The sequence below is a fragment of the Arachis stenosperma genome, chromosome 2 (assembly GCF_014773155.1).
Source record: "Arachis stenosperma cultivar V10309 chromosome 2, arast.V10309.gnm1.PFL2, whole genome shotgun sequence".
Lineage (NCBI taxonomy): Eukaryota > Viridiplantae > Streptophyta > Magnoliopsida > Fabales > Fabaceae > Arachis > Arachis stenosperma.
This window is the reverse complement of record NC_080378.1, coordinates 10351702-10365495: the sequence shown is the minus strand read 5'-3', so window position 1 is coordinate 10365495 and position 13794 is coordinate 10351702. Positions and strand designations below refer to the sequence as shown.

At 30.5% G+C, this 13794-nt stretch overlaps 1 protein-coding gene across 5 annotated transcripts; it reads left to right on the top strand.

Moving 5' to 3' along the window:
• Nucleotides 1-1570: 1570 nt before the first annotated feature.
• LOC130961997 (uncharacterized) lies at nucleotides 1571-10282 on the top strand. Of its 5 annotated transcripts, XM_057888061.1 has the most exons (9): nucleotides 1900-1989; nucleotides 2088-2372; nucleotides 2784-3644; nucleotides 3838-4542; nucleotides 4649-5482; nucleotides 6062-6808; nucleotides 7630-8497; nucleotides 9321-9438; nucleotides 9929-10282. In XM_057888061.1, the coding sequence occupies exons 1-7, from the start codon at nucleotides 1987-1989 to the stop codon at nucleotides 8350-8352; spliced, it is 4158 nt and encodes a 1385-aa protein (XP_057744044.1). In that variant the 5' UTR covers nucleotides 1900-1986; the 3' UTR covers nucleotides 8353-8497; nucleotides 9321-9438; nucleotides 9929-10282. The 5 variants fall into 5 exon arrangements, with proteins under 5 accessions (XP_057744042.1, XP_057744043.1, XP_057744041.1 ...); XM_057888059.1 differs by having other exon boundaries at nucleotides 1571-2372; nucleotides 9321-9429; XM_057888060.1 differs by having other exon boundaries at nucleotides 1571-2372; nucleotides 9321-9429; nucleotides 9923-10282.
• The last annotated feature ends 3512 nt before the right edge of the window (nucleotides 10283-13794 follow it).

Sequence of the window (13794 nt, the reverse complement as noted above, 5' to 3'; positions counted from 1 at the left end):
TCCAAAAAATACAAAAAATATAGTACAATATTATTGTGCAATTAATAATAATAATTATTTTATTTTATTTAATTTTTGGATAGGGGATTATTATGTCTAACAGAGAGAAACGTTGGGGATTGATTTGTACATTAATTTTTCTTGGGGACTAAAATGTCCGTTTTTAAAATCTCTGCCGGAAAATGAACTGGGGACTGATTTGTCTGCCGGAGTAAAACGTTGAGGATTAATCTGTGTATTAATTTTCCTTGGGGACTAAAATGTCCGATTCTGAAATCCTCAGGGACTGATTTAGGTAATTACTCTTAATTATATGTCTAACGTAACAAGTAAGAGTTAGCTCAGTATTTAGCCATGGTGCCTGGAAACTGGAAATGGATCTCGAGGACCAACATAATGAAGTGTGAATTTTGAATATGGGGACTAAAATAATAAAAATTGTGAATTTTGAGGGACCATTATGAAGATTTAAGATTTAGTCTCCAAAGTCCAAATTCTAAAGACTGAAATAGTATTTGACTCCAATTTTACATATATGTATAATTTTTATATATAATTATAATAGATGATATAAAATTTATTTTATTTTTATCTTAAATTCTAAAAACTGAAACAATACTTTACTCCAATTTTACATATACGTATAACTTTTATATATAATTATGATAGATGATATAAAATTCTAAACACATATAATTGATAGGTTTTCTATATCTAAGTTATAATTTATTTATGGAAAAGTATAGAATTATGAATTATATTAATTATATTTGAGCCGGCTCATGAGTTCGTGATAAAAGCTGAATTTGAGTTTTTAGTTTTATAAATAGAAGTTATACAATTATGATAGATGATATAAAATTCTAAACACATATAATTGATAGGTTTTCTATATCTAAGTTATAATTTATTTATGAAAAAGTATAGAATTATGAATTATATTAATTATATTTGAGCAGGCTCATGAGTTCGTGATAAAAGCTGAATTTGAGCTTTTAGTTTTATAAATAGGTTCGATTGATCATGAGCCGAGCTTAATTTTTGTGAGTGCTCTGTGCTCGAGCTTGACCTGGCTCGCATTAGCTCGACTTACTTCCAATACTAATATAACATAAAGTGACATCCACATCAGCACTATATTCATTGGTACGAGTGCAGGACTAATAGTTGTGAGATGAAAGCCTTTCTGAAGTTAACGAAGTTACATTTCTAAAGTAAAATGCTCATTTTGAAAAATTAAGTTCAATTTTGAGTGACCAAAATCAACATACCTCCTTTTTATAATAATTAATCAAGTTACCCTCTTTTCGCAGTGGATTTGCTCGTCTATAGTTCGTCCAATCTAGCAGTGTTCTTCTGTTAATTTGATTATTTCTTGTTACGGTAAATCAATGCAGGATGCTACTTTTCCAAATTTGAAGAATATAAAACTGAGCAGGATGGGCAGTTTGAGAAAGATATGGAATCTTAATGTGGCGGTTGAGAAATTGGACACACTGGTCATTGAAAAGTGCAATCAATTGGTGAGTGTTTTCACTCATGACATGGAGGGAATATTTCAAGGGTGTTCTTCTGTTAATTTGATTATTTCTTGTTACGGTAAATCAATGCAGGATGCTACTTTTCCAAATTTGAAGAATATAAAACTGAGCAGGATGGGCAGTTTGAGAAAGATATGGAATCTTAATGTGGCGGTTGAGAAATTGGACACACTGGTCATTGAAAAGTGCAATCAATTGGTGAGTGTTTTCACTCATGACATGGAGGGAATATTTCAAGGACTAAGCAGCTTGACAGTTACTGATTGCAAGTCAATGAAAACTATATTTGACCTAATCGCCGATCAGAACTGGTATGCTCGTCACTACGAAACTTTATTGCGGGATGTTCATTTGGAATCACTACGAGAACTGGAAGAGATAGTGAGATGCAAGCAAGACCAAGAAGGGACACTTCAACTGAAATCTCTGCAGAACATAACAGTTCATGGTTGTGGCAAGTTGCAAAATATATTTCCATTTTCCATTGCTAAACACCAGCTTGAAAATCTGAAATGTTTAGTTGTATCTAATTGCTCCGAATTAAAGGAAATTGTAGCAGTGCAAAATGGTACCAGCGACAACGGCGGCAGCAGCACAAGCAATCCTGTTCCCTTGGTGTTTCCTGAGCTAACCTCCATTAAATTTTCTAAGCTACCAAACTTCAAGAATTTCTGTCCAGGAAGTGAATTACAGTGTGAAAGATTAGATGAGGTGTCTATTGAACTTTGTGGCAAGCTCGAACTATTTAGAGAAAGCCAACTCTTTCATGAAACATTTCCGTCCTCTCAAGCCGCAACATCTGACCAAGGAACGCCACTCTTTCATGAAAAGGTAATATCAAGCAGCCTTTCAAAAAATTTATTTGAATTTACGTAAATATCTCGGTCAATAAGAAATAACTACAAAAAATTTCCGTCACCAAATCAGCCACTCTTATATAATGCCAGTTGAAATACAAAATACATTGAAAATGAGTTAAATTATATATTCAAATATATGGTGACTGATTTAGTGATTGATTTTTTATGTGCCCATAGCATTTATGAGTAAGAAATTATATTAACTTGTATGTTAGATGTCATGTGTTGATCCAAACCTTATAAAAGAAATTATGACTCGTTTATGTTAATATACCTCACCACAGTATTCATGTTTAACTACTTGCAAAACATTTGAAATCAGAACAAATTCAATTTATAGTAAAGGAAAACCATCAAAATTATATATTTATTTCCTATATAGGTAATGAATAAGTTGAGGTCGATGCATATTGAGTTACAGCATACAAGTTCGTCAACTCGCTATCGACGAGACAAGTTAGAAGTTCTTCGCTTGTCCCGGTTAAAGGACACTGAGATTCTATTTCGTTTCCTTCACAGCAATCCTAATTTGAAGAGCCTATGGCTGGACAATTGTCTCTTTGACAAGTTGGTGGAGTCTCAAGAAAAGTCCTCTTCCGATGGAAATGAAAACATAGGAGTTGTTCCAAAGCTAAAAACCTTGAGGTTAACCAACTTGTCTTGTCTTAAGGAGATTGGCTTTGAACATGACGCAATTCTTCAAAGAATAGAGTCATTGCTTTTAGAGAATTGTCCTAAATTGGATACTATAGTGCCTTCAAAGGAGGGAATACGTTTCAATTTCTTGACCAATTTGGAAGTAGTAGATTGTAGATGCATGAAATATGTAATGCCACTTTCAACAGCTAAAAGCTTGGGTCAACTCGTCACAATGAAGGTAACCAATTGTGAATCTCTGAAGGAAATTATTGTATCAGATGATCAAATAGTAGATAAAGATAAAGAAGTCAATGAACAGAGCAGGACTAATAATAAGATAGTTTTTAAACAAATGAAAGCTCTTGAACTTGTATCTTTGAAGAATCTTGAAAGTTTCTGCAGTTCCGAGATTTGTTCTCTTGAGTTTCCATTATTGGAGAAATTCGTGGTGAGTGCTTGCCCCACAATGGAAAAGTTCTCTGAAAAAGAAATCAAAACCATGCCAACAATTATGCAGAAAGTGTACGTTGTACGTGATGAAGAGAAGAGATTGTGCTGGGATGGTGATTTACGAGCCACAGTAAAACATATATACGACAAGCAGGTAAATTGTCCTTCATTCAGCTTCTTTTCTCTTTTTTGCTTGAATAAGGTAAAATCGAGTTACTTTCATCACGCTTCATTTTCGATTATTGCACTCGATTTAAGAGTTATTTACATACATATATTATGGATAGAAAGTTGATTGTGTTTTGGTATGTGCTTGAATCATAACTTTATTTGCAATATGTTGGCAGAAATATTATGAAGGTATGGACAAAATAAGTGTTTCCGAGCATTCGGTACTTGAAGAAGGCTGGAAGACTGAAAAAGCTCTTGACAAAGGTTGGTTTTACAGTTTGAAGACTTTGACGTTGGAAAGGTGTAAATTTGAATCATTTGCAATTCCATCGTTTGTTCTTCGATGTTTGAAGAGCCTAAAAGAATTGGAAGTGCGAAATTGTAAAAACATCACATGCATTTTTGAAATGAATGACATCAAGGGAACATTCCAGTTGGAGAAGCTCACTTTGGAAGAGCTACCAAATGTGACTCACGTGTGGCCCCAACAGGATAAACAAAATGACAGCCGCTTTCGAAATCTGCAGCAGGTGTTTGTCAAGTCTTGTAGAAAACTGAAAGCCTTGTTTCCTGTAGCCATAGCTACAAATCTTAAGATGCTTGAGCAACTTGAAGTACATTTTTGTGATGAGTTGCTAGAAATTGTTGAGAAAGATAGAGTTGGAGGTGGTGAAACAAAAAAATTTGTGTTTCTTTATCTAACACGGTTGAGATTGTATAACTTGCCGCAACTCGAACACTTTTATGATGGAATGTTCACTTTGGAGTGTCCAGAGTTAAACTATTTGTATCCGTTCAACTGCGTCAAATTTGAACTATTTCAGACACCACAAGAAAATAGCTCTCCAATTACTAGACCAGGCCTTTTCTCAAATATAAAGGTGATTATTCTCTTAATTTCCTATCTATTAAAATCCAAATTAAACACAAACTGAGGCAAGTAATAAGCATGTCCTTTATTTTTCTTCTTTTTCTTGCCTTTAACAGGGCATTTCCAAGGTGAAAACTTTGAGCATGAAATCGAAGGACACTTCGGTGCTAAAGTCATGGTTACAGCAGTCCGAGGATCTTGAACTTGAATATTTAAGGGGACTAATGTTAACCTTTGATGATGATGTGAATAATGAGTACTCTACTTTGCAGTGTGAAATAATTGGGAGGCGGACACCCAAGTTAGAGAGAATGGGCATTATGAATTCCACAAGCCTCAGGAAGATATTGTGCCCCTCTCAAAATCACAAGTTCCTTGAACACTTAGATTACATGGGCCTAGAAAGCCTACTTGAGCTAAGCTCCATTGGCGGGTTAGAGTACTTGTCAAAGCTCCAGAAATTCGGTGTTTTTCAATGTCCACTTTTGAGGACAATAGAACAATATCCCCCCAGTTTGAAAAAATTGAATGTGGCAGGATGTCATGGATTACAGTGTTTATTCACATCCTCAGCAGCTAAAAGCTTAACGCACCTTGAGGAGTTGTACGTTTATGATTGTAAATCATTGAAAGACATAGTGCGAAAAGAGCAAGGTGAAGAAACAGCCACAGAAGAGATCATTTTTCAGCAGCTAAAAAGCATAAGTCTTCAATATTTGGAATGCCTGGAATGCTTTTATCAAGGCAATGCTGCCTTAAAGTTACCCTCTCTGGCTCAGGCGAAGATATGGAAGTGCCCCAAGATGATCATTTTCTCTCAACAATTGAGACAAGAAGATCCTTCAGAAAAAGTCAGCGTTTCTTTCCACAGCGGAGCTGACAAATCGGAGGTCCAACTAACTCATTATCATGAACTCAACCTTGCAGTAGGAGCCCAGTTCTTAAATCAGGTGTGGCACTAATTTAATCATGGAATAACTGAGACGTGGATAATTATTTACCTTACTTCAAAGATGTACATTATTGTTTACTAATTTTTTGCCAAATATTATATCTCGGTGCATGCTTAACATGTTTCATTTAGGATAATTTGTCAAATGAAATAATTTTTCTTTTGAAGATTAAATTAGTATAAATGTTTCAACTTTTTTAAGATGCTAAAATAGTAATTAAAATTCTGAATATATTCACGTGATAAATATTGTGAATAAAAAGATAATATATAACGTGCTTAGTTGTATTATAGTGCAAATTGATCAAAAGGACTTGATTTATGCACCAACAAAACGGATCCGATTTCATAATTTATAATTATTTGTTACATATAATTTAAAGATTTATATTTTTAGAAATCATATAAAATTTTCGTTTTGGTGAATAAATTAAATTTAAATTCTAACATTATTTCAGTTTCCACTTTCCATTATGGAATTACTTTGACTGTACAATACCTTAGTCGTAGTTGATCAATTATACTTTTCTATCGATCAGCTGACAATAATATTAATATTTTTCTTCAATTATTTCAGACACGTTTATTTCTGAATGATTATCCTGAAATGCAAGGAAAATGGGTTGGCGCATCAGGAATCCCAGTTGAGTGGTCTTTTAACTACTTAAAATATTTGGAGGTGGAAGGTTGTGACTTTTTGACAAATGCAGTGCTCCCATCTCATTTGCTTCCTCTTCTGAGTAATTTGGAAAGGCTGACAGTGAAGAAATGTAAACGTGTTGCGGCAATATTTGATGTGAAAGACACACCACCAGAACACGATGATCCAAACAAGATTGTTAAGATTCCCGTGAAGAAGATCATTTTGGAGGAGCTTCCAATTCTGACTCATGTTTGGAACAATGATCCCAAAGCAAGTCTCAGCTTTCCATCTCTGGAGAAAGTCATTGTTGAGGAATGTAAAAGCATAAAAAGTTTATTTCCAGCATCAGTTCCCAGAGACAACCTACAGCATTTACATGTGAGAAACTGTGGGGAGTTAGAGGAGATTGTTACAATTCCCCAAGATGCAAATAATAAAGAGATTAGTATGTTATTCCCCAAATTGACCTGGCTGGTGCTATGGGCTTTGCCAGAGCTGAGATCCATTTGTTCTGGAATGTACAGTTTGTTAGATCAGTCCGTTGTCTTAACAAGATTATACGTTTTTGGTTGTCCAAGGCTCACAGTTTTTCCAGCAGATATTCAGAATTCAGATCCACGGGGTGAAGATTGTTTTGCAACTGATGATGACAAACACAGCTTTGTTTCTTCTGCACAAAAGGTATGAAATTAGTCAAAATGATAGGTATCAAGTATTATACATTTTAATTAAAAATCTTTGGGTTGGATACATAAAATAAAGGTCATTAAATAAGAAATCTCATTTCATTATATACAAATACAATAGATATATAGCCTCCTCCTTTCATTCTACATGTACACCAAAAATCAGCCACCAGTATAAAATACATATTGAAATGCGAAATAAATATTGAAAATGACTTAAACAATACATGTATTTATATACAAATGTATGATGGCTGATTTGGTCATTGATTTTTGTGTGCATATAGCATTTTTGTTAAAATTTTCCTATTATAAATCAGATTGGTAAAAGTAAATTCGAATAATTACAATTAGCTTATGTTATTTTAACATATAATATGTTTGAAAATTATAAACAAATTCCAAATTACACATATATTATTGTCACAGAAGACATCTTGGCCTCTTGGGTTTCTTCCTTTATGATTAGAAAGTCACGTAACTGAACCCAACTTTCAGACAATTAACAGCAATTTATTGCAATGTTTTGCCAAGGATACTTTTAATTTCAAAGATACTATAAATATAAATGTAGTTAAAACATAAATTTAGTGTCTTGAATTTTTTACTAAAAAGTAAAAACCACATTAAATTATTTATTATGATATGTTTAAACAATAATCTAATAACAGTAGTCCGACATATCATACAGTCTGCTTATTTTTCTAACTCCACAAACAAAGAGTCAATAATATGATCATTGGTTTTATTTCATATCTTAAGAAAGAAAGGAAGATTCTCAATTACCTTGTCTTTATTATTGATTTCACATCCTAGGTTATTACATCCAATTTTGTGGAACTAGTGCTGAGTAAGGAAGATGTTAGAATGATTGAGAAAGGACTACTTCATGTGGACCTCCAAAACTTAAATTACTTGGGACTGGATAGCTTCAATGATAATGAGTCAGATGAATTTCCAGATGTTTTCTTTTCAAAGGTGTCACTACCGAAATTAACGGAGATTCAGCTGGTAGATTGCGCCTTTAAAGATATATTCCGTCCAAAAGGGCCTGACATTGATTATTCCAAAATCCTCTCGCAGCTTAAATGTTTGGAGATTAACAAATTACACAACCTCTATTCGATGGGGTTTGAGAACCCCTGGATGGCCCCCCTTCTTGAAATGCTAGAAACGTTGAACGTTTCGGAATGCACCTTGTTGACAAACTTGGCAGCATCATCTGCTGTGTCTTTCTTCTATCTCACTGAGCTGAAGGTAGAGAATTGCGCAGGATTGAAATATTTGTTCACATCTTCAACTGCCAAAAGTTTGGGTGCACTGCGAGAATTGTCCATTACCAAGTGTGAATTATTGGAGGCAGTAGTGGCTCATGAAGAGAGAGATAAACCAGAAGATATGATACTATTAACTAACCTTGGTATTTGTCTCTCAACGAGTTACCACAACTTGAAAGCTTTTACACAGGGAATTCAACTTTGTATTTCCCGAGGCTATATAGTAGTTTATTGTGCACGATCACTAAGTGCAATAAGATGAAGACTTTCTCTCATGGCGACGTGCTACCCAAGTTTATGCAAGGGAAAATAGATGAAGACCCTTGGCATGGTGATCTAAATGCCGCAGTCCAGAAACAGTTTCAGAAAGCAAGCATTATCACAACTACTTCCCCCTGGACTTATATGTGAGTGTTTATATCAAATGATGTGCTGAATTAGTTAATTCTAAGAAAAAATCTTTTTCAAGTTATTCTTTTTCGAAATATCTTATACAAAAATAAAAGTAATTTTATGTTTGGATATCTTATACAAAAAGATCTTTTTATTTATCAATTATGTTTGGGTATAACCAAATAAAAGTACTTTTTTGTTTATTTATTACGTGAAAAATATCTTTCTTTAAAGAAAAAAGATATTTCAAAAAAAGATGTAAATTGTAGCTTCTCAAAAAAGAGGTTTTTTTTTTCTAATGTTTTTACTTTTACTACTAGAAATTTACCAAACAGGCTAAAAAATAAAAAAAGATCTTTTTTGTTAACTTAATGGCGCCCAAACAAGCACTTAATGTGCTCATCTTGGGTCGTTTTCCTTTTGATTATATCTTGGGTCATTTTCTTATTTGGTATGTAGTGATGAACTGTTTGGAATCACTTTATATATACTGAATGGAATTTGTACCTAAGACATGGTGCATTCTTCCCAACCCCTCGTACTAAACGAATTGTAGTGGTTTACTATTAGAAGGTAAACAAACCAGAAAAATTGATAAGCTTTTTAACCCCCAAAACAAAAGAGAAGAAAAGAAATGGTTATTTTTCATTTCATTAATATTCTTATATGTCTAGGCAAGTCTGTTTGGATAAAACAAGAAAAAAAAAAGAGAGAGAAAAGAAAAGAGATCAGAGAAGTGTACACTTTTTATAATGAGAAAAAGAGAAGGCAATACACAGTTTGTATCATTTCACCATTTAACAATAGTCCTTTTGTGAAACGATAATAATGTTTCAGGGACTTGTTGCCTACTGAGAGAAGCTTATTGTTGCTTTCATTCATCACGCTGGCCCAAAGTGCTAATAGTACAATCAAGAAGAAACAGCGTAGAACACTTGAATTGCCAGTGAGTACGGTAATTTTCCTGCTATTTTCCCCTTCAATTTTACGAAAATAAGGAAATGAAGAAAGTACATAGATATAGCATATATAACAAGTTAATTTTGTGAAATAGAAAGGCTCGAGTTTGACATAATATAATAGGTACAATTTTATTTTTGAACACTAACCGAAGAATCAAGGTTATTGTAGTTTTGTAAACTTATTTGAAAACGCTACTTGATGCCACCTCAGCTCTAAAATATGCTTAGGGTTCTTTTATTTGTGTCTGTTTGCGGTGCTACTTAGCTTGTGATTTGTCCATGTTATAATATGAGGTCAATAAGAAATAAAGGAAGGAAAGCTTTCAACTTGTGCTTGAGAGTGAAGTATCATGTTTCTAAGGACTCTATATGTTTGTGATAACAGATAGAACTAGAAAATGTTCAACATAATTGTCTTAATGTCCAATCATTTTGAGCCAAACTAACATAATTATTTCCAAAATTTTCTTTGTCGAGGCTCAGTGTCCCCCGGAATACAATGAGAATGTAACTGGATAGCACCATGGTGGCAACTGGGAACTACTAATGGAAGGATTTTCTTTTTCGGCCGGAGTGTAGTGTGCATGAATAAATTACCTGTGTTTCTGCAGGAAGTGTGAAAGGAATAATCTTGTATTACAGTAGCTAGATGTGTGTGATCTTTTTAATTGCAGAAAGGATTGTCATAAATAAATTGTACCTGTAATTTTACAGGAGGTGTTTATGTTTTTTTTAGAATAAAGATGATATGTATGTTCACATACATGAAGTTTGTATTGTTTTAAAACTGGAGGTGTGTTTTAATTTCAGCAATAAAGTTCACGTGTTATTTCCTCAGCCTATATGTATTCTTTACATTTTGTTGTTGATTTTTGGGTTATTTCTTCAAAATTAAAAATGGTTTTCATGAATAAAACTGAGAAAGAGGAGGGTCATCTATTGTAGACACCATGCACATACACACAAGTACTAGCAGACAGCACCTTTTTACACCCTTATTCCTCTCATTTCTAGTTCAAGGACTTATTCAGCTTTTTGTTTTAAATTTAAATGAATTTCAGAGTAAATTATACAAATAAAATAATCTGACCCTAATATTACTCAATTATCTTAAATAGATTTTTTTTAAAAAATTTATGTAAATCTATGTAAATTGTGTTGCAGAGCAATGTTTTATTAGGATTAAAGACATAAATCGTGCTTGAATGCCATGATTTAACTTGGATGAGACTACTTTATAATTTCATTAGAAGCAACCATAATTTAGGTGGACATGGGCGTCTAAATCATCTATCTATTCTTATTCTTATTTATATAGTTGATACCAATTTTTTGTACATTGGATTTAAGTTATGTTTCTTCTTCTAATGATATCACGTATTAACTGATAAATTTTTAGTAAAATATTAAAAAAATTAAAACCATAACTCCCATATATAATTAATTCATTATTTATTACGTATTATTATTCAATAAAAATATAAAACATTAATTAAATATAATAAACATCTACATTAAAAATATCATAATAATAATATTATTATAATAAATTTGAAGTTACAAAATATTCAAATTTTATTATATTTGACATATTTATATATTATATATAAGACTTTTATCACTATTATTTTATTTTACAATTCGTAATTTACCTATAAAAAATATTTATACTAATAAATGAAGAAGAATCTATCTATTTAAAAATGATTCTATTAGATGATTACAAAATAAAAATATTTATGGTATTTTTAAAACAAATTTACGAAAAAAAATACTCTTATTACTTTTATTATTTTTTAAGATTTTACAATACTTTACATATAATTATATTTTAAGATCCTTATAAATTATAATTATACTTATTCCAATATGATATTTAAATCAAAGAATCAATTTTGATTATTTTTCAATACTATTTTGAGTTTGTATCACTTGAAACATTGTCTGATAGAGTGGCTTTATAAAAATATTAACAGGTATTTTTACTTTATGTTATTTAAATTATTCTTATTAAAAATAACTTATTTAATATATATCTATATATATACACCCACACAAGCTAATAAATATTTTAAAAAATTTTATTCTTACTATTATAAATGTCATTGAAAACTTGTATGCATTAGAAGAAAAAAAAGAAGTCAAAGAAAAATCTACAAAAAAATTACGAAAAATGAAATTTTCGTGCTATAACATAAAAAATTATTATAGTTTAAATTATAAAAAATTTATTATTCTAACTATTATAGATGTTATTGAAATCTATATGCACCAGGAGAAGAAAAATAAGTCGATGTCAAAGAAAAATCTACAAAAAATATGAATAACATAAAAAAAATCTTACAGATTTAAATTATAAAAAATTCTATCAAATTCCATCAATTATACTTATCATAAAAAATTTCATCAAATTATAAATTACTAACTCAATAATTATTATATATCCAAAATTAAATTAAAAATTACAAATCAAAGTGTTATAATAATTTTTGTACTATTTGATTAAAAAAAATAAAAAAGTTATTAAACGTTACTGTCTTAAATCTAATTACACTTCAAGTCATCAATGACAATAAAACATTATCTCAATAGAAAAATTTATACAACCTTACACTTATATTAGAAGTCAAAGTAAATGATTCTAACTTTAAAAAATGGCTCTCAACAATGCACTACTATTAAGATATTTGTCCCAATAAAAATACTAAAACTCAACTCTTACTACAACAAATCTAACAGGTAATACAACAAAAATTGTATTTATTCAAAACATGATTTATATTGCTCATTTATATTTATTGATTATAGAAACCAACTTCACCAACACTAATATCATTAGATTTAAATGACCTACCAATCAAGATATTAAAGAAAAAAAATAAATCTAAGACACTTCTTCAGATGAAGAATATACATACAAAAATAGAACAAAAAAAGACAATAAAAAATGCATACAAGTTAACCGTTTAAAAAGAATATATCTTCGTAAGAACATATGAAAAAAGAAATTAAACAAGTCTAACAACAACCAAAAATAAAAAAAAGAGGACAAACACCATATAAAAAGATTAAGTCCGTCAATTAAAACAAATGCGAAAATAAAAAATAACGAATAAAGATATAATTTTATATAACTTTAATAGAAAAAATTTTTGTATTATAAAATATTTTAAATAAAAAACACATCAAATTTAATATTAACTTTTATATCTTTTAATTAATTTTAAACAATATAATATTTATTAAAATATATTTTATACTACCAGTGATTTATCACCCTGCACATCGTACGGATCTCAATCTAGTTATATTTTAAAACGAGTATAACTAAAATAATAAGTACAATTAAAATAATGAGTATTTAACAAAAAATAAATTTATAAAAAATACTTATAATAAAAATATTAAACTTTATAAAATATTTACAATAATTAAAAAAAAATCAGGTGTAATTATTTTAGTTGTACAAAATGTAAGGAATATAATAAAAATTTTCAAATTTTATAAAAAATGCTACGATAAAAATTTTTTAAACTAACTTGGGTTGGTCGAGTGGTTAGCTCACTCGTCCACTTAAATAAGTGTCGGGGTTCTTTTATTAAATCATTTTACTGTACCCTAAACGTTATTTACTTTTTTTGTTATTTAAACGTTATTTACTTATTTTTAAAACCCTATTTTATGTATGACATAATATGTTAGGTACCAAAATTAATAGAGATAAAATAACGCAATTAAAATTTATGAACAAAAAATAAATAGAAATGAACAAAAATTTAGACAATAATAAAAATAATATGATAAGGTGAAAAAATTATAATCTCTCACAATATATAGAGAACTATAATACTCTCTTATAAGGGTGGTAAACGGGCCTAGATCCGCCGGGCCGACCCGTATAATTCGCCAAACTGAAAAATTGAAACCACCTAACCCGCACCACTTAAACCGCGGGTTTCGGTGGGGCAAGGCAGACTTTCTCGCCGGGTTTAGTTTTTTTAGTAAGGGGTATTTTTGTAATTTTTTGGCCAAAACTCAACTTCCTCCAATCCAAATTTTAAGAGTATGAAGATTAAAATTGAGTGTTTTGGATTATGTTTATGTTGCTTTGGAGACAATATTTATAATTATGTTTTGGATTATGTTTATTTTACTTTGGAGATAATATTTATAATTATGTTTTGGATGAAAATTTGATTTATAATTATATTTATTAGATATTTATAATTACAAAGATTTTAATGTTTGTGAATATAAAAAATAGAATTGTTTTTATGCTTTAGAAATTATAAATTTATTACTATGATTGTGAAATTATATATATTATTCAGTAGTTAATAAAAAAAAAA

Coding starts and splice junctions, on each gene's coding strand:
- LOC130961997 (XM_057888059.1), top strand. CDS start 1,608: ATGCAGGATGCTACTTTTCCAAATTTGAAGAATATAAAACTGAGCAGG. Junction 3,645..3,837: donor AACATATATACGACAAGCAG/GTAAATTGTCCT, acceptor ATATGTTGGCAG/AAATATTATGAAGGTATGGA. Junction 5,483..6,061: donor GAGCCCAGTTCTTAAATCAG/GTGTGGCACTAA, acceptor CAATTATTTCAG/ACACGTTTATTTCTGAATGA.